This window comes from Pleurodeles waltl, chromosome 1_2 (genome assembly GCF_031143425.1).
Source record: "Pleurodeles waltl isolate 20211129_DDA chromosome 1_2, aPleWal1.hap1.20221129, whole genome shotgun sequence".
Taxonomy (NCBI): Eukaryota; Metazoa; Chordata; class Amphibia; order Caudata; family Salamandridae; genus Pleurodeles; species Pleurodeles waltl.
Window position 1 is genome coordinate 1,124,196,612 of NC_090437.1, and position 19,078 is coordinate 1,124,215,689.

The following is a 19,078-nucleotide window of genomic DNA, read 5'->3' on the forward strand; positions in this document are numbered from 1 at the left end:
CTGCTTGGCATCATATAGTTTAAATAACGTCTCCTTTGCAGTAAGTAACTTCTTCAAGGTGCTTGCTTCACTGTCCAGCTAGACTACACTTGCCTCACTGATTCAAGTAGTTGGATACCTCCAGGCTCACTGCAGATCTGTATGGTTTCCACTGTGATAGGGAGGCAGGCAGGGTCAGGTCCAGATGGTAGAGCCCACGCCTGGGTCATAGGCACTGGAGTTAGAACCTCTCAGCAATGACTCTGATGTGACAAGCTCTTCCTCAGATGTTTCTCCCACTGCTGGCATGCAGCCTATAGTCCTCCATTAGCATCTCTCGGGCCTAGTTAACCAGAGAATCTCTCCAGTTATGCCAGTCCAGCCGTTCTGGTCACCTCTCAGGCACCGGCCTGATCAGTAACTCCCTACTTGTACACTAGCATGCAGGGGCCACAAGCGACCACCATTTTACTCTACCATACATAGGTTCTCTGCTGGTGGAGGAGTGGAGAATCCAGTCACAGAATCTTGACCTCAGCGAATGGTCATTTCAGTGGCAGGGCCTATCCAGTACCGCAGTACGCTATGCATAATTGGTGGATCTATTTCCTGGAATGCACAACAGATCAGACAGTGTCAGGTGGATAATGGAGTCCTCACCAGCAGTCCTCTTAACACTGTGGCCATTTTGGACTCTGGCCACTTCGTCTCCTGCAAAAGTAAGCCATTTAAGTCATGTGCGAGCAGCAACAAACAATATGAAGTTTCTCATGACAAAACACATACACTTCCTATTAATGCAAAAAGTTAACTTAAATCATTACTGCAGTCAATGAAAAGTTAATTATAAAAACATCCCATGTTTGTTCAGATATACCAAATGTCAAGGAGTAATTACAGAATATTTTTGTATAAGCATACTAAAACAGGAAAAAGCAAGGCATACAAAAATCACTAGATAACCATTGCAGGATTAATATATTGCATTAGTATTCATGTCGGTCCATACTTATATGAAGAATAGGCACTCAAAAGCATGTCCCCTTGTAAATCCATTTATTACAGCAGCATTAGTTACATGACGCGTTTCGGCAGGAAAGCGGCCTTTGTATCAGTATTCTGCACATTAATTATCAAAACTATTGAAGAGCTCAGGAGTAAACAAACAGAATGAAAGTACACTTTGGAAGCAGACAGATGAGAGCTAAATAGAAAAAGAGTGCACCCAAACAATGTTGCTGTGAAGCATACCACATAAAATATAGTGAGATACAAGGGTTAGATAAACAATGAGTAAATTGAAAACAATAGTATGATAGCCAGATTGAATTTAGGTTTTCATAAAAAGCTACTGAAATTTAGTAAGGCATGATATGGAAAACGTATACTGTGAGTAATATATACAGATAGTTTTGTATGCATTGAAAAAACAGAGAAACAGAGAAACAGTAGGCAGAGCAGCTATCAGAATGTGAAAAGCAATTTACTTGGATAAGGACATATAAGCAGTGAATGTGTTTTAGTGCTGTACTTTCTGAGTGTTGTGTGGCATTATCAAGCTATAGTAACTAAGAGCATGACATTGTGAAAATGCAGTCAAGGGCCAAATAAACGCAGATGTTTTTAGCTTAAAATAGTGGATTGATGAAGTGAGACCGCTAGTATGACTGCATTTTCAAAGTAAGAAATGCAAGTCATATTCAAAGATGCTTTGGTTGGTGACAGATATTAGTAATGATCTCCATAAAAGTAGGATGAAGGTGGCAGTTTTAGGTATTGTTTGCATTGAAATTGAAAGGAAGAAAAGTTCGCTCAGCAGGAAAATGAGGGAGGATGAAGTATAGAACTTTGGGATGAGGCAAAACTTCTAGAGGGAAATATAAGAAGAGGAACTGGTAGGATGTTTCTTCCACTGCTGGGAATGTTGGTGAATGTTCTCCATATATTGAGCATGGAAGTGCCATTAGGAATGAAGCGAGGGTTAATCCTTAAAATGACCCTGTCTTTTTTAAATTCCATCTAAGGCTGTTGAATTGTAAAGCCCTGTATATCGCTGATTATCCTCGCTGATGTCAAGGCAAGATGAAGGGCAAGGAGAAGGGCCATTTTCCACTAAAGTTACTTAATATCTGATTTATGTATTGGTTCAAACGTTCCTCGCATTAATTGTGACTGCATCATATTCAATTGTCATGTAATCAGTGGCTTCTTGATCAGACAGGCAGTAAGCTCTGATCAGTTACAGTTCTCACACAAATTCCTTTATCAGTGTCAGCTTATAAGAACTTCTGATTTCAGGACCATCTGAACCTAGAAATTGCTGGAAAGTGACTTTTATGTGTTATACGAAAGGCCAGACTGAGCTAAACTGAGCAAACATGGTAGTACTTGTGCTGAGGTTGTGGAATGAGGATGGCAACTGTTGGATAAACACCAATTGTAGAACCTTAACCATTTTGCTCTGTAAGATGTATTTGTAGAGTCTGCCCTTGCTTTTTCAAGAATGTCTCTGCACTGTTGAGATATCTTCAGTTTGTGAAATTTGTTATGTTCAGGAACCAGGCAGCTAAGGTGGGCAGAATATCTAAGCAGATCATTAGAAGACTGCCACAAGTGGGAGCTGTCCCGTTCTCTGCTGCCAACATTTTCCACAAATGAGGGCAGATTTCCCCACAAAGAGCCATATGGGAACGCCTTTCAGATCGAATGGGTGGGAATATTTGCATATGCCTTTCTGACTCTAGTTACTTGAATCCTCAAGAAGAAAAAGAGGGAGCCAGGGAGCCGTGTGAAATCAGTGAAATCATTCTTATAGCCCCAGAATGGGCAAGGCAATTTTGGTTCACAGAACTTCACCTTCTATCAGAACAGCAGTACATTCCACTCAAACCAATCCCAGGAATGCTCTCCAGGAACAGTGGCTAGGTGATTCACTCAAGTCTGCCCATTTATATTGTATAACTGATTTCATGGCAGTTTCCTTAAAATCATATAGGAAACAATCTGTTTGTTGTACCGGCACAGGTAGAGCAAACCGTTTTCACATCACAAAAGGATGCGGTACCCGCTTAATGGGGTACTTTAATATTCTTCGTGTACCCGATTATTTTACATATGAGATAGTCTTTCTATACATATTCATCTATCTCAACTGTGAGCAATTCCAAAAATTGGCAGAGGTGGGCTCACTCATGTAATGTGACATGCTTCATAATTGCCCACTTCACCCTACCCTGGTAAGATAGTACTCCCAGGGTGGACTCAACCTCAAGGGGGAAAAGGAGGTTTGCTTGAGGGAATTCTTAGAAATAATTAATCTGGACACCTTTTCTGGGATCCAGTTGTACTTATTAAGAATACCTTTGGATAAGCCACAAGATTATTCTTTATTTGGTGGTACCCTTGGTATACATAAAAAATACTAAACTCTATTCATGAAAGGACAATGCTGGGTATTATGGCCCTTGTGTACCTCTCTGATGCTGACATGGTTCTGCCCTTTTTAAAGCCTAATCCGGACTTGGGAATTCTTCATGGCTGCCTAGGATCCCTATTCCATTTAGGTTTTAATGGTGTAGTAAAAATAAAGGAAACAACCTACATCTCATCATCTCTTAACAAGTAATTTACCTAATAGGAGGTAGAAAATAAGAAAATACACCATAAAATATAGGTAGACTATCAGTAATCCTACTATGGGAACACATCTATTTTTTTGCGCAACCACATTCTATTACTAACACATTGTAACTGAAGATAAAATAAGTGTCACACGTGGTACTGAAACACTAGCACACATCATGCTGCAAAATGTGAACCACAACACACACACACATAAATACATACTGCATTGTTTTTATGACCCACTCTGCCTTATCCAATTTATTTAGACCCGTGCCTCATGATCTGTAGGGGGCGCCTTAGAGTCACACTCTGGAGAAGAAGCTTTAGTCAAAAATATTTTTCTATATATAAAACAGAAGATATTATTTATGCCCCAGTTCATTGTGCATGTACTACACAAACTCATATGGTATATGAGAGGAAAACAACCCAGCATATGATATCCATTGCTAGAGAAGAGAGTTCACCTCCAGATGTCTAAAAAAGTGTATTTATATGTGTATAATAGTGACCATTCACTTACTTCATCAAGGAGAATCGATCTTTGAATTCCTACCCTGCCCCCTCGAATAGCGGTCTCATACTCTAACTTTGGTAAACATGAGGCTTTTATGGTGTGGGGCAACGTCTCTAATCATGGCCAAATGATCTGCACCTGTGATTTCAGGCCCTCAGGTGTATAAGGCATCAACTTGCTCATAGGCGTAATTGCGTTACTTGTTGCGTGGGTCGTAAGTGACTGAAATCATCTCACCTTGCTCAAAATGTGAGGATCGTTACAAGGGTGCCATGTCTCACCTATGGGAGTGGCTGAATTGAAACCAATCTGAGCTCTGTAATATGCGTGCCCCAGAGCGTAAAACCACATTGAGAGGGCTCCACTCCAGGATGTAGGCCTTGCCCTGTGGAAGTGATGTGGGCTGCGCTTTCTGAAAGCGTGTGACACAGTTCAGCCCTTGGTTGGAAGAGTGTACCACTTGTCTCAGCCTATTGAGAAATGGGCTGAGAGGGCTGGAAATGAGGGGGAGGAGGAAGGATGTTAGGGAGGGGTGTGGCAGACTCACTCAACCTCCCAACAAGACGTGTATACTAAACACTCTAGTTAACAGAAAATGATAAAAAATGGAGAGTCCTCTTGTCAATGAACAGACACTCCAAGCATCCTTTTATATAAGCAAAAGGAATTATTTAAACAGCATGAAAGGGTTATCAATAAAACCTTTTATGTTTCTTGTGTCTCTGTCTATTTTTGTATGTGACACGGGAACGGAGACTTAATAAAATATGCTGCCAGTAACATATTTATAATTTCACTTTTCTCTTATTTACAACTGGGGAGGACACAACCTTGCTGTAGAGCCAGACCATGCTTGCCTTGCAAGTCTCACTTCTGAACACTGTCCTCACATGTGTGAAAAAAACAAAGACCATGATCGTTTGGGGGAATCCTATTAATGACAAGTTTCAGAGAGGCCTTGCTATTGGATCACCAGAAGATCCTAGGGTATTTCATTATTAATGCTATGGGAATCACTATGTAATCTAAATACCCATCACTGTTCGTATTTCAGCAATGCTTTATTCATAGTCCCACTTCTCTCTTCCAATTCCTCTATTAGGTACCACTTAGTGTAAACACCTGTGTGATTTTGTTTCACTTAAGTGTCTGGTGAGGTTTGTATTATACTTTCTGCACCTAATTGTACTTCTATGTTCTGTAATCGTTGTACGTATTTTCCTTCTTGTCATACCAACATATAACAAATTACAGGGGTGAAGTGTTTTAACTCCCAAGGTGTTGTTAGTCCCAAGTCAATAGCTGCACACTTTTTAGTTAAACTACATACCCCACAATTCCCACAAGGTTGGTGGCCTTTGGGGGCATGTGTATTCCATAACGTTTTTTGGGTGTTGATTGCTGTTTTTTGGACTTGTATGTACCAGCTTATCTTGAAGATTCTGACTTCTTCTGTATGACAACATTGGATATTCAATTCTTAGTTTCCTCAAATTAAGAATGATCCAATGTTTCCCTATAAGCTTTTTCACCAAGTTGGAACTTGGACTGAAGGTTGTTACACATATCAGCCTAGGAGTCCATGGTCCTTTTATAGATGCCAAGAAGTGCTTCCCTGTCATTGTTCCTGGCTCTCTTAGTCTTTTGCTTGTTTCTGGTAGATGGATATTTCAGTACAACTACTTCACAATCTCAAGAATCGTCCAATAGGCAAACCTACTCCTTAGGATGAAACTGTTCAAGTATTACCAGACTATCCCTGTCTCTAGGTTTATAATTCACTTCTGACTTTAGAATTCCACCATCAGGATATATCCACAGATCCAAAAAAGGTATTTCCATCTTACTGATGTTCATGATAAATCTAAAGAAAGGGTCTAGGCTGTTCACCCACATATTGAATTCGTCAGCCTCCTCTTCAGTACCCTTCCACATCACCGGGATATCATCACTATGGGGGTCATTCTGACCCTGGCGGTCGGTGACCGCCAGGGTCACCGACCACGGGAGCACCGCCAACAGGCTGGCGGTGCCCCGTCGAGCATTCTGACCGCGGCGGTTCAGCCGCGGTCAGAAACGGAAAGTCGCGGTCTCCCGCCGACTTTCCGCTGCTCGGGAGAATCCTCCATGGCGGCGGAGCGCAGGGGATTCTGACACCCCCTACCGCCATCCTGTTCCTGGCGGGTCTCCCGCCAGGAACAGGATGGCGGTAGGGGGTGCTGCGGGGCCCCTGGGGGCCCCTGCAGTGCCCATGCCAATGGCATGGGCACTGCAGGGGCCCCCGTAAGAGGGCCCCACAAAGTATTTCAGTGTCTGCCATGCAGACACTGAAATACGCGACGGGTGCCACTGCACCCGTCGCACCCCTGCAACTCCGCCGGCTCCATTCGGAGCCGGCATCCTCGTTGCAGGGGCATTTCCGCTGGGCCGGCGGGCGCTCTTTTGGAGAGCGCCCGCCGGCCCAGCGGAAATGTAAGAATGGCCGCCGCAGTCTTTTGACCGCGGTGCGGTCATTTGTCGGCGGGACTATGGCGGGCGGCCTTCGCCGCCCGCCATAGTCAGAATCAGGCCCTATATCTCTTCCACAGTTGAATGTGATTTGTGAATGAACTGTCCTCGCTGTATATAAATTATGTCTGAAAATTATGCATATATAGGCAGGCTAGACTGGGAGCAAAGGTACTGTCCATGGAGGCACCATGTGTTTGCAGGAAAAAGGCTCCATCATACTCAAACACATTTCTGGTTAAGGCCATGTGTGCACAATCTAATATGAAATCATCACGTGTCATGTAATTTCCCTGTCTCAGTTTCAGTATTGGTTCAATTACCTGTAATGTTGATTCCTGTGGTGTGTTTGTATATAAGGGTTCCACGCCTAGTGTGAGTAATAACTCATCTTCACGATCAAAGGATATGTCCTTGAGTTTATTAAGGATGTCTTTAGTATCTTTTAAATATGAGGCCATCCTGCTCACAAGTGATTTTAGGAAGAAATCACAAAAGTTTGTGACCAACGGTTCCAGCGCTGAGCCAATCCCTGATACTATGGGACGTCCTGGAGATGGATGTATATTTATGTGGACTTTTGGCAGTATGTAAAAGTATGGTATCTTATGTACCCTCTTTATTAATAAATCTGCCTCTTTTTCAGTTATCCACCCATTGTCATGACCTCTATAACCTGCAGTAGCTCCTGTGTGTTTCTATATGCAAATCTAACCTACCACTCCATATAGCTGTAACTATCATGGGAACTGAATATTATTCATAATGCAACCCATTACTTCAGGGGCCCTTTTGGCTTAGCAGCTAGCATCCAGCTTCATTCCTCACTCTTCACCATCTGATCTGTTCCTCTCAATCCAAGGATCTTCTTTTTTCTTTTTGAACATCTCCACCATTAGGAAGGGGCACTTTCCATCTGAGAGATGCACAAACATTAATAGCTCACTTAATAGCTCCTTATTGAAATCACCAACCCAAAGCTGGACTTAAACTGCTCAAGCTCTGCTATCCCCTCTTCTCAAAACCCAATGAGTGATTTGCAAGCTTAGTCTAGAACTGTGTCTAGAGCATTTGTTGATGGTCCTGCTGATGAAGCGGCTGCCAATGATTTTGACACTTGAAGGGTCATAGACTGTCTCATTGACGGAGAAGTCATCTATACAAATTTCAACAAGAAGGGTGCCACAGATACACTGGTGACATACACAATGACATTATCGCCATCTACGGTATTGCTGACGGTTTTGTCAACAGTTTTGTCATTGACGCATGTGATCTGCGTATAGGTTCTGAGACAATTTTTTAATATGTGAAGAGGCCAAAGCAATATCAAAAGCAGTAAAAGGTTGTGAGCTTGTTTTCATTGTCTTAGATGACTCAGGTGATGGGAAATAGCTGGATCTGTTTTGAGGATTCCTGTTGTCCTCCCTTTTTTCTTTCCCTTTTGATAATTTCTTAGGAGGCTGTTTACAAAACTCTTTTTTTTTTACCTTTCTCTCTTGAAGGTTTTATTGGTTTATGTTCCCTACTCGTCTTCTCCAGAGACTGGAGTGTCTGCTGATTTTTTATTCTGTTGCCACAGAAGACTGTCGCCTCCATGTCCTTCAGGGTTTTGGCAGAAAATGTTCTGCAATATTTGCAGTCTTTAGCCTTGTGACTAAGTGAAAGGCAATACAAAACACTCTTTCTGAGGGTCTTTGGAGATAGGTCTACCTTTTCCACAGGTCTTGCCTGAGGTTTGAAAAATTGTCATGAAAATCACAGATTCCATGTAGTCTGGTGATTTAAGTTCAGAAAAAGGTCAAGAGAAAAAATAAGAGAAAAGGGTATCATAGAATTGAGCAGAGCTCATGGAGACTCCCTTCACATGATGTGTGATTAGAAATCTGAGGTGTGGTGATAGTTGGGTGGAAGGATGATTCAAGAACTGTTCTCTGATTGGCTGAAGTTTGGCTCTTTCTATAAATATGTGAGTTGGCAAACAATGCCACTCCTGTGAAATGCTTAGCTTTCTGCTACTTGTTATAATTACTGTGGGAGTCCCACCTCAATGACGGGAAAGATTCAAGCATGTGAATCTATGAAAAATAGTTATAGAAAAAGAGAGATAAGATGACTGCTGAAATGGATATGATTGAAGTTTCAAAACAACAATGGTAAAATAATATTTGAAGAATTTGGGCAATAACATAAGAGCGAACACACTGTAGAGTATTCAAGGTGTTTGAAAAAAAGCTAGAAAGCCCAAGTCAGACTTGAGCGAAAATGAGCATTCAAATTGCATTGAACCAATAAACAGTGATTTATGCATAATTCGAAAAGATGACAGTGGGGCTTGAGAAGGAAGAATAGTAGACTAACAGAGTGCAGCATGCAGCATTCCTACATGGATCATTATATGGACCATACGTGCCAGTAGGCATAGTAATATGACATGATTTTCACATTCAGTGCGTGATCACCTCCCATCAGTAATCGTGCTTTGGGTTAGTCCTTCATCCATTCGTCTATAATGCAAAAAGTGTCAGGATACATTGTCCATAATTTAAACAATGTATAGCATTGTTTAGCAAGACGAATGACATGACTCACAAGTGGAAGAGCACTCACACTCATTAAAGAGCAGAATTTATCACAAAACCTTGGTCAAAGTCCTCCGATTAGATGAAAGGGATTGTTCTTCCTTGGAGAGCTCAATATCTGGGTTGATGAACTCTTCACAACCTTTACTCAAGGATGGCTGTGGCTTCACCCAGCAGATCATCACATAACAAAACCCATTGTCACGGATTTGCTGTTCTCATTAATGGTAAACATGCACATCTCAAATTATCAGTGGCTAGCCATGGACTACATTCTCATAACACTCAATACTGCAAACAGCCTACAAGTGAAACACAGACCCTTCAGGACTAATTTCTCTTCTCTTTTGTGACAAACATGCACAACCTGAATCCAGCCCTTTATTTCCAAGCACACCCTTGGACAAATTCTCCATTTTCCAGCATCCTGGCTGAGATTCTGACAGTGGTCGTAGCCCTAGACAGAGTGATCCCTCTACAGGCTCGGGCAATAACCCCATGATAGCATTACAACATTCTGAAAGAGGTGGTGGGTATTGGTGGAAAGGCCTTAACATGGTTTACATTGTTCTCAAGAAAATGCACCATCAAGTAAATCTGTCTTCATTCCTCTTCAATATCATCAACATTTCCTGTGGAGTTTGCAAGTATTGGTGACCTCAACATCACAATTGAGTCCTTAAAAGCATTTAAACAGGCTTACTGCAGAAATAAAAATGTAAAAAAGGTTTGCTTTCTATATACAATGCATGTGTGAGATTTAGAATTTAATGTGTGATAATTGAGTTGTACATTTAGGTATGAAATAGCCCCTCTGGCATTGCAATGCAATCAGCCCAGAAGGAAATAATTTATACATCAAGTACCCAGTCTCTTGAGGTTAGACAGTAATAATCTATGTATATTTGAAAGACTGAAGGCCTGATTTAGATTTTAGCGAACAGGTTACTCCGTCACAATGGTGACAGATATCCCGTCTGCTGAAATATAAATCCCATAACTAATAATGGGATTTACATTGTGGTGGACGGGATATCCATCACCGTTGTGACAGAGTAACTTGTCTGCTGAAATCTAAATCAGGCCCTGAGTAACAATACAAGGCCTAGAAATAATATTACTAAGCACCATTTTCCTTTTCTTGCCAAATTACTTTAGTATACATTACTGCTATAGCCACAAAATCTCTTTAGAATTAAGGCAATTGTGCAGTCAGGAGTGAGAAATGGACATACCTGAGCGATGCGTGTATATGTGGTTCTAATTTAATTTATAAAGTTGAAGAGTCAATGTCTGCTGCTCAACAGTAGTTAGAAGTATTTTCCCGTGAAGTGTTATCTGAACCCAAGTTGCTATGAATATCGGTCTCACAAAGTTGTTTTGATCTATTTAACTGTGTTCTCTCCTTTACTTTTAGCAAGTCTTGCTTTGCTTCCTTTCTAACTAACAATTGTATATTCTCAACTTCTTTTTTTCCTTTCCTTTTCATTCTTGCTCTCAAGAAATATGTGAAAGCGAGGGTAAGCATATACTACTTTCCAACTGTGTTTCTGCTAGCAGGCTTATTGGTGTGTTTTTTCTTATAACTGATAATTGATTTTAATCACTTTTCTAGTGGAGGGTGGGTCAACTCTTTCTTGAGGTTAAAGAATATAACACATCTAGTTACTCCACAGAGCGCATATTACCTGTCAGCAATTTATAATATCAACAAGAGATACAAATGTTTTTATCTGAAAAATCCACAGGGTACACTTGGGCAGGTTAGTTGACATTTGAGAGGATTTACTTGAGTCTTGGTATGTCTTTTGAATGTGGACCACTGATGAGCCATGTCATAAATGTCTTAGATAATACTAATTGCTTTTACAATTCATCAGTTCTATTGTACAACTGATATTACATCCATAGCCCTCTGTAGATGCTAAACACCTGATGGGCCAGCTATATCTTAAGATTTTAGAGACAACACACCAAGAAGTGAAGTCTTCTGTTTAGGTTACTTTATGTATCACTTCAATTTGAGTGAAATACCCTTGAGGAATCTGAAACTGCATAATCAGTAATGAGATGGCACCTCCTCCTATCCAGGTCTACTCCACTGCCTGATTCAGGAAAAGCTGGTCGGCTCTCTATAGGACATTGTCTAGGCCTCATGATGCTGTCCCAGTGTGAAGCCCATAACTGAATTATAGAGGGGTGTTCTGACAAGAGTAGATAGGTTAAGGCTGTCACTGGCATTGTCACTTAAGGCAGAAGGGGCACAGCATGGCACTTTTTTCTTCAAAACCGGCTTACATATTCTGATGGGGGCTCCATTGTGGATAGATGGACCTGGCGAAGAAGCAGCAAAGTATACGTATTGAACATTTGTTTGCAACACATGCAGCATTGTGGCTTCTGGGGTCTGGCCAGAACTATATAACAAAACACAAAAAATAAATGCACACCTTCTGTAGTAAATTGTTCCTGAGTAGTAAACTGGAAATACCTGAACTCTTCTTTGTCTTAAGACTGAATTTTAAATTTCGTTTTGCAATGCAAATGGTTAATCCGATTTCTTTTTTCTTCTCCAGACAACCTTAAACCAGAGCATTAGGGTTCTCCAAAGATCAGCAGCGGAGCTTGCGGTATGTTTGACTTTTTATATTGCTATACTATTATTTAGTTATTCAGGAACGTGAGTTCACAGCCTACGAACAGACCCTTGTTGGTGAGATTATCCTGTGTGCTCTGACTCCGAGCAGAAAGTAGCCGAAAAGCATATTCCTCAGGGCAGTAGATTCAAGCATCTTTAAACTGTTGTAGTACCTTTAATTTAGCTAGGTTAGTGTGGGTGAGACTGATCATGTTTCTTCTTGACTCTCTCTTTGGGTTGGACACCTTTTATATTTGTGGCAATTAATGGTGATTCCCCAATTCAAACAGCTGCATGAAAAGCTACCTTTGAGAAATTCAGTGACCTAAGAATATCTCAGAGAAACAATAGCATTAGTTTGAATTTTCTACCTCACACTGAAAAAACTCAGTTTATCTGACATTCAGGCTTCTACACATCTTGCAAATAGTGAAGACTAAAATATGCTACAACTCATGATAATTTTAAACCATTTTATTTGGGGTTTCTCACTAGTCCCTGGTTTCTCTTCATGAAAAAATCTAATGAACCAAAGCGGCCAGTCCACCCACCCCCACAGCATTCTATGGTCAGCACACTTCCACCTTTCAGCGAGTTACAAGACCCGGCCACAGAGTCCCCTAGGTGGAAAGTCTGGATTGGGCGATTAGAGAACTATTTTGTTGCTACCTGTGAGTGGGATGGTGCAGTCAAGAGATCCCTAATCCTTCACTTTGCGGGGGATGAGATTTACAAGCTTTTCAGATATCTCCCAAACACAAGCAACTATGATGACTATGACGCAGTGGTGAAAGCTCTGAATGTGCACTTTGACCCCCAGCTCAATCCGGATTTCGAACGTTGTAAACTCTGTCAGGCACGCCAACGTGAGGGGGAATTTATTGACCAATTCTACGCGAGGCTGCGTGAACTGGCAAGCACATGCACGGAAGACGACCAACAGAAGGAGATACGCACGCAGATTATACAAGGCTGCAGAAACAAGACGCTCAGAGACCTGATATTGAGACAACCCCTTAGCAGCCTTGATGAAATACTGGTGATTGCACGGTCTCATGACTTGTCAGCGGCCAGGGCAGCAGGAATGGGCCTGGCCCTATCGCTAATGCCGGAAGAAAGCCCCTGTGATCAAGGCAGAATGTGTGGATGCAGTACAGCAACAACCAGTAATGCTGGAGGCCAAGATTGCACCCATCAGTCAGGCAAGGAGAATGCTGCGATCAATGTGGGAGGGAGGTGCACAATGCAAAAGACTGTCCAGCTCTAGGACACATCTGTTTGAATTGCAGGAAACCAAACCATTTCGCCGCTGTCTGCAAAGGAAATGCCTGGGGGAAAGGAAGAGGAAGCCGAAGGGCACCCGCCCAGGCGATCAAGCAGGTGTCATTGAGTGACCAGATGGACACAAACACCAAACATCCACTGTCCGGTCAGACACTGGAGGACTCCTCCCCGGAAGAAGAAGAGTAGGAGGCATTCCTGATATCTTGGCAAGCAACTTAAAGAGGCACAGGCGATCGCAACCGACGTGCCTGATTGAGATTGTAGGGTCCTGAGTCAAAGCACTGATTGACACCGCAGTGAATCCGTGAGTGTCCGTGACTGTCATGGGCATCCAACAGTTTAGACGACTCCGACCTCGCCCGCAACTAACACCGTCAGAGACTAAAATATTCACTTAAAGGAGCAACACGTCCCTACCCCTAAAAGGACGCATGGCCGTGACTGTCAAAACAGAAGGGAAAGCAATCTACACCACATTTCATGTCGTTGACAGGGAAGCTGACACCCTCCTCGGTAGCCAGTCGGCTGAGGAACAAGGTCTAATGTCATATGCAAGAAGCATAAGGACATGTCAGGTAGAAGAGCTGCTAAAACAATTCCCAGAGTAGTTCATGGGACTGGGTTGTCTGAAGGCACCCCCGGTACAACTACACATCGACAAGGCACTAAAACCCATTGCTCTGTGACACCGGGCGGGTTCCATTTCACCTCCGACTGCAGGAACTTAACAGCCTAGAGGAACAAGGAGAGATAGAAAAAGTGTCGGGACCCACCCCCTGGGTCTTGCCGATGATGATATCCAAAAAACCAAAACAACCAGGCAAAATCAGACTTTGCATTGATATGAGGCTTCCCAACAAGGCGATTAAAAGAGAGAGGCATATCACTCCCACGATACACAACATCATTGAGGACCTCAACGGATCCAAGCGGTTCTTTAAATTGGATCTAAATGTTGGGTACCACCAGTTGAGCCTCGCGGAAGACAGCAGATACATTACAACTTTTTCAACACACTTAGCACTGAGGAGGTACAATCGATTAAGTTTTGGCATATCGCCAGCTGCAGAGGTGTTGCAGAATGTGGTCCATCAGACCCTGTCCGGGCTACAAGGTGTCATGAATGTCAGTGATGACATTTTGATTTTCTCTGCCACTGCTGAAGCCACCAGCACTTAAAAGCAACTCTCAAACTGCTATCCCAACATGGGATCACTCTACACCGAAACAAATGTTCGTTCTTCCTGAACTCAATTGACTTTTTCGGGTACTTGTTCAATCAAAGTGGCATACAAATTGAATGCCATCGAACAAGCTCCCACCCCACGAACAGTGACGGCGGTGTGGCCACCTATTGTGGGCGTTTCATCCCACAGTTGGCAACACTCTCTGAGCCCCTCTGAGTGTTGACGAAGGCTGTTGCACCATGGGTGTGGGGAACCAAAGAAGAGCAGGCGTTTCAGGCACTGAAAGAAGCACTTCTTTGCGCGGCTACCATGGCATACTTTGACCCTTCGAAGAAAACTGAACTGGTAGTTGACGCAAGCCCGGTAGGGCTTGGTGTGGTCCTGACCCAGGAAACTAAGCCTGGCAAGTGGGCTCTACTGGCATACGCCAGCAAGGCCTTAACCCCCACTGAACAACGGTAGTCTAAAATCGAAAGAGAGGCCCTGGCCATCAAGTGGGCGTGTGGGCGTTTCCATCTATATCTGCAGGGAAGACCCTTTTGGGTGATCACGGACTCCCAGTCTCTGGTCCCATTGTTTAAGGGGACAGTGCCACACCCACCGGCCAGGGTCGAACGGTGGGCTATCCAACTTCAGCAGTACTGCATGGAGGTGACATACCATCCTGGTGCCAAGAATCCTGCTGATTTCCTCTCACAATACCCAGGAGATCCAGCTCAAGTCCACAGCCCCAATGGAGAGGCCACAGAGGAACATGTGATGGGACCATGATGACGGCTGAAAGGCGAGGAAAGGGGGCAACGCAAAACATCTTGTGGTTTCGAAGAGCCACGTTCGAGGCGCCCCTAGATGAACTGCGTGATGATGACTGCTCCCAGGAGTGGTCAGTGGGTGAGGGCTCTGAGCCTAGGTGTGTGCACCAGTCATCAGTGGCAGAGGACACATTCCCTCCTGCATCATCGGCGACTACCAACTCTCCAGCCACATCAGGTGAAGGTCGGTTACGGTCGCAGAGGTGCAGCCGTCGGCCCAACCCTCAGCCCAGTCAAAGACTAAGAGATTTTGTATGTAGTTCATGATCATATCATGTTTGGATCTACTTGGGAAGGGATGTAATAAAGGGGTGTTTGGTTTAGTTGTCTGGTGGCTGCGCGTTTGCAGTTGACCCGGAAGGTTGGGTTACTGTTTCCAGGACACAGCAAGAGTATAAATAAATGGGAAGAAGTGCACACGGGGTCTTTACCTTCCCGCCAAAGAGTCACAGGTGTCAGACCGTTATTTCAAGCGCTCCACACCATCGCACTGTGCGCGCGCCCAGTGCAGTGCAGCATTACATGTACCACATGGTACGGGCCTGATTTAGTGAATGGCGTTCTTTACTCTGTCATCGTAGGTAAGGACATTCTGCTACCGTGATGGACACAATACCACAATATTTAGAGATCATTTGTGACCCTGCGGTCATCTGTGTGCATACACAGGAGCCAGTACCATGGCAGCTCCTGTGAAGGCCCCGAAAGTTTGGTGCACCGTTGCTGTCTTTTAGGCAGCTGTGCATTAACGTTTTTGCTTTTCAGAAACCATTTCCCAAAGTGAGAGTTGGTCTCTAAAAACCAAAAATGTAATGCAATTTATTTCTGCCTGTCACTGCCAGGTTTGGGAGACAGAGTACTCCCTCACAATTGTGATGGGGTAGCCTGTCCACCAAACTTGAAATCAGGCCCAAAGCTTTGAATATGATGAGTTCCAGGGATACCGAGACAGACATCTCCAACTCCAGGCATTATCCCTGCACCAAATTTCAGCTATTACAATTCATCTCCCTGGAATAGGGAATAACACATTTTAATCACCTCTTGGACAGAAGGCTCCAACAACCTTGAACCCAGCACCTGGACTCCACCATCTGTGAGTCTGCCCTACCAAGTAGTGCCACCCCAGTCCTGGACCTTTGAAAATGGGCCTAAGGTGTTCTGCCAGCCTCGGTGGATCCCGCAGAATCAACACATTGCCCTTGCTGCATGGATCAGAGCTGTCACAAAGACCCACATCACTCTGCAGCCCCTTGCCTATTCGGAACTGCTGCCGTGTGATGCATCCTCTGTGCAGGCCTTCTCATCCTTTGTTGGCAGCAGCCTCGACGACGATGATGAACTCTGCATCGCAGCTCCTCAGAACCGACACATTACCCCAACAAAGTGACTCATCCCCAACTCTGGACTCTGCATCGCAAGCCCCCATCAAGAGGATCCTCGACGATCACACACCGCAGCCTTGCCACACCTCGGAACTGATGCATTACTTTGGTTGCATGGCACATTCTCAACGTGGATCTTCCAAATGTTCCACAAACCAGGATTTAAGGCACTTTGTTCAGTGATCCTAACTGAATGTTTGTAGCCGGCCTGCACTCCATCATGGTCGGCCTGAACTAGTGACTTTGGGCCTGATTTAGATATTGGCAGACGAGTTACTCCGTCACAGTGGTCTGCCGAAATCTAAATCCCGTTATATACTATGGGATTTAGATTTTGGAGGACGACATATCTATCACTGTTGCAATGGTGTAACAGGTCCGCCAATATCTAAATCAGGCACTTTGTACTGGTCCTGCGTGACCAGATATCCTCAGTTGGCGCATAAGGCCTTTTGGTGCTATTTATATTTAAACTCTGCATCTGCATGTTTCTGGTTCTGCTGATTGGACTTTTGTTGATTTGATTTTGTTTTATTTGTTAAAAATAAAATGACTCTATTTTTCAAAATCTGGCATGGGCTACCTTTTATGGTGTGTTTTTACTGTGTTACTGTTTGAAGTCTTGCACAAATACTTTACACATTGCCTCTGAGTTGACATTGACTCACCCATCCTCGTCTCAGCAACCATTCTTATTGGGTTGGACTTTAGGTCAGAAACAATCTTGGCGTCAAAAAAGTGTGATAACTTATCGTTCAAATCCAGAGCAGGCAAAGTCGGCTGTGTACAGACAACAAAATGAAGAGAATTCCTAACAATTTTGAGCCTTTCTCATGGCCTTTTGGCTTTTACTGAAAATTTGCCTTCAAAATATGCAGCCTGAGCTGCTTTAATTGCTACATAATATTTTGTGAAAGCCTTTCTGTATTTAAGTTTCTTATATTGGCTTTTCTCCTCCGCTAAGTGTGCTGAGAACCAAGGTGCGGAAAGGCTACGTCTCTTAATAGCTCTAAGTACCTTCCACACATTTTCTCCATGGATTGACCTATTGCTTTAGCCTAAGTAGCCTTTATGAATGATGGTTGACAACTATGGACTAGACTCTTGGAGATAGCCCAATAGGTCAGGTAATCACTCTACCTTGGTTGACTCCAAATATAAAATCTCAAACGATATAACTACATTTAAATGTCCAGTGGCTGGACTGAAGTTGCCAGTGACATAGGGCATACCAGCCACTGGGAAACGGCCTGTTTTTATCAATAAAAAACCTCCAACCCTCACCTTTCCCACGCTGTCCCCTGATTGCTGAATTGTCCCACTAAGGCTCTTATTATGAGTTGGCCATTAAATTGCAACATATGCAGTTACTATCGCATCCCCTGAATTTATTTCACCTGGTCAAACCTGCTGATTTTTAGTAGGGAAATTCCAGTATGTAAAAGGACATGCGGATTTTGATGTAGTAAGCACCAAAATCTTTATGGCTATTATATAGTATCAGAGGGAAACTAATAATTGGGTGGTAATTATCACACCTGATAAATTGCGACCCATCAGAGTCATGTTTTAACAATTGTGACTCATTTGGTGTCTGAGAGTACAGTGACTGACTCATTTTGAAACACCGAGGCATGAATTTGTTATTTTCATATCTTCTGCGGTTCTTACTGTTTTGGATAGTGTAATTTGCTAATCAGAGCCACACATTACTGAATCTGTTTCCTTTTTCGAAAAATATACTAATTTAGCCAATGCATTTACTAATTATTTGTGATTTCGGACCTTGTTTTATTTTATATTACGGATTATGAAGACTTTGAGTTTTCAAATAAAATCCAAAAATGCCTGAGAAAAAAACATGTAATTGGGGTTGTGCTTTTGTTCACATACTCTTATATAATTGTATGTGTTTCAGACCATTAATCCTTATTTTTCATTAACACCCATGACTCTTAGTGGCAGTATGATTGGCGCAGACATCTCAGCTATGCAAGAATGACACAGGTGGTCCTACTTACCCTCATGATTTTTAACATAGTAAAAGGGAGGTCTTAATAAAAATGTTTAGCACATTCCACCAAATAATTTGAACTTTAGTCCCCCCCAAAAAGTGAGCATTAGTAATTCTAGGGCAGTTTCAAATTTTCTAAATATGCAGCTCACTTTTTTTTATTCCAAATCAACAATAGCTAACAGTGAACTCATCTTGGACATTTGTATTTGATGTCAATTTGTTCAGTTCAGGCTGCTGGAGACAGATGTTTATTCTCTGATGAGGTACCTCTCTACTGTTTTAAGATACCCCTGCTCACTAGTATATAACACTAAACTGTATGGAGCTCTCAAGGGTAGGAAAACAACAGTGGTTTCTAGTGAGGTGAAATAAGACAAATGACAGTAATCAATAAGAGGAACTCATGGTTTAATGCAAGTCTGTGTTCTAAGTAATTCACCTCTGGCCGACTACCACACTTAGTGAACATCCTGATCTAGAATGCACTTCTGTTGGGAATCTGAATCTTCAGAAACAACTGCAGAGAACTTGTAATGCATCATTCT

At 42.9% G+C, this 19,078-nt stretch overlaps 1 protein-coding gene across 20 annotated transcripts in view; it reads left to right on the top strand.

The window, feature by feature from the left end:
• Window positions 1–19,078, top strand: part of PROM1 (prominin 1) — a 616,480-nt gene that overhangs the window by 485,604 nt on the left and 111,798 nt on the right. For 10 of the 20 annotated variants that reach the window (XM_069202406.1, XM_069202442.1, XM_069202387.1 and 7 more), the window contains 2 exons: window positions 10,713–10,730; window positions 11,787–11,840. In XM_069202406.1, coding sequence (XP_069058507.1) covers window positions 10,713–10,730; window positions 11,787–11,840 — 72 coding nt within the window. The remainder of the gene's footprint in view (window positions 1–10,712; window positions 10,731–11,786; window positions 11,841–19,078) is intronic. The other 10 variants (XM_069202511.1, XM_069202502.1, XM_069202362.1 and 7 more) reach the window with 1 other exon arrangement.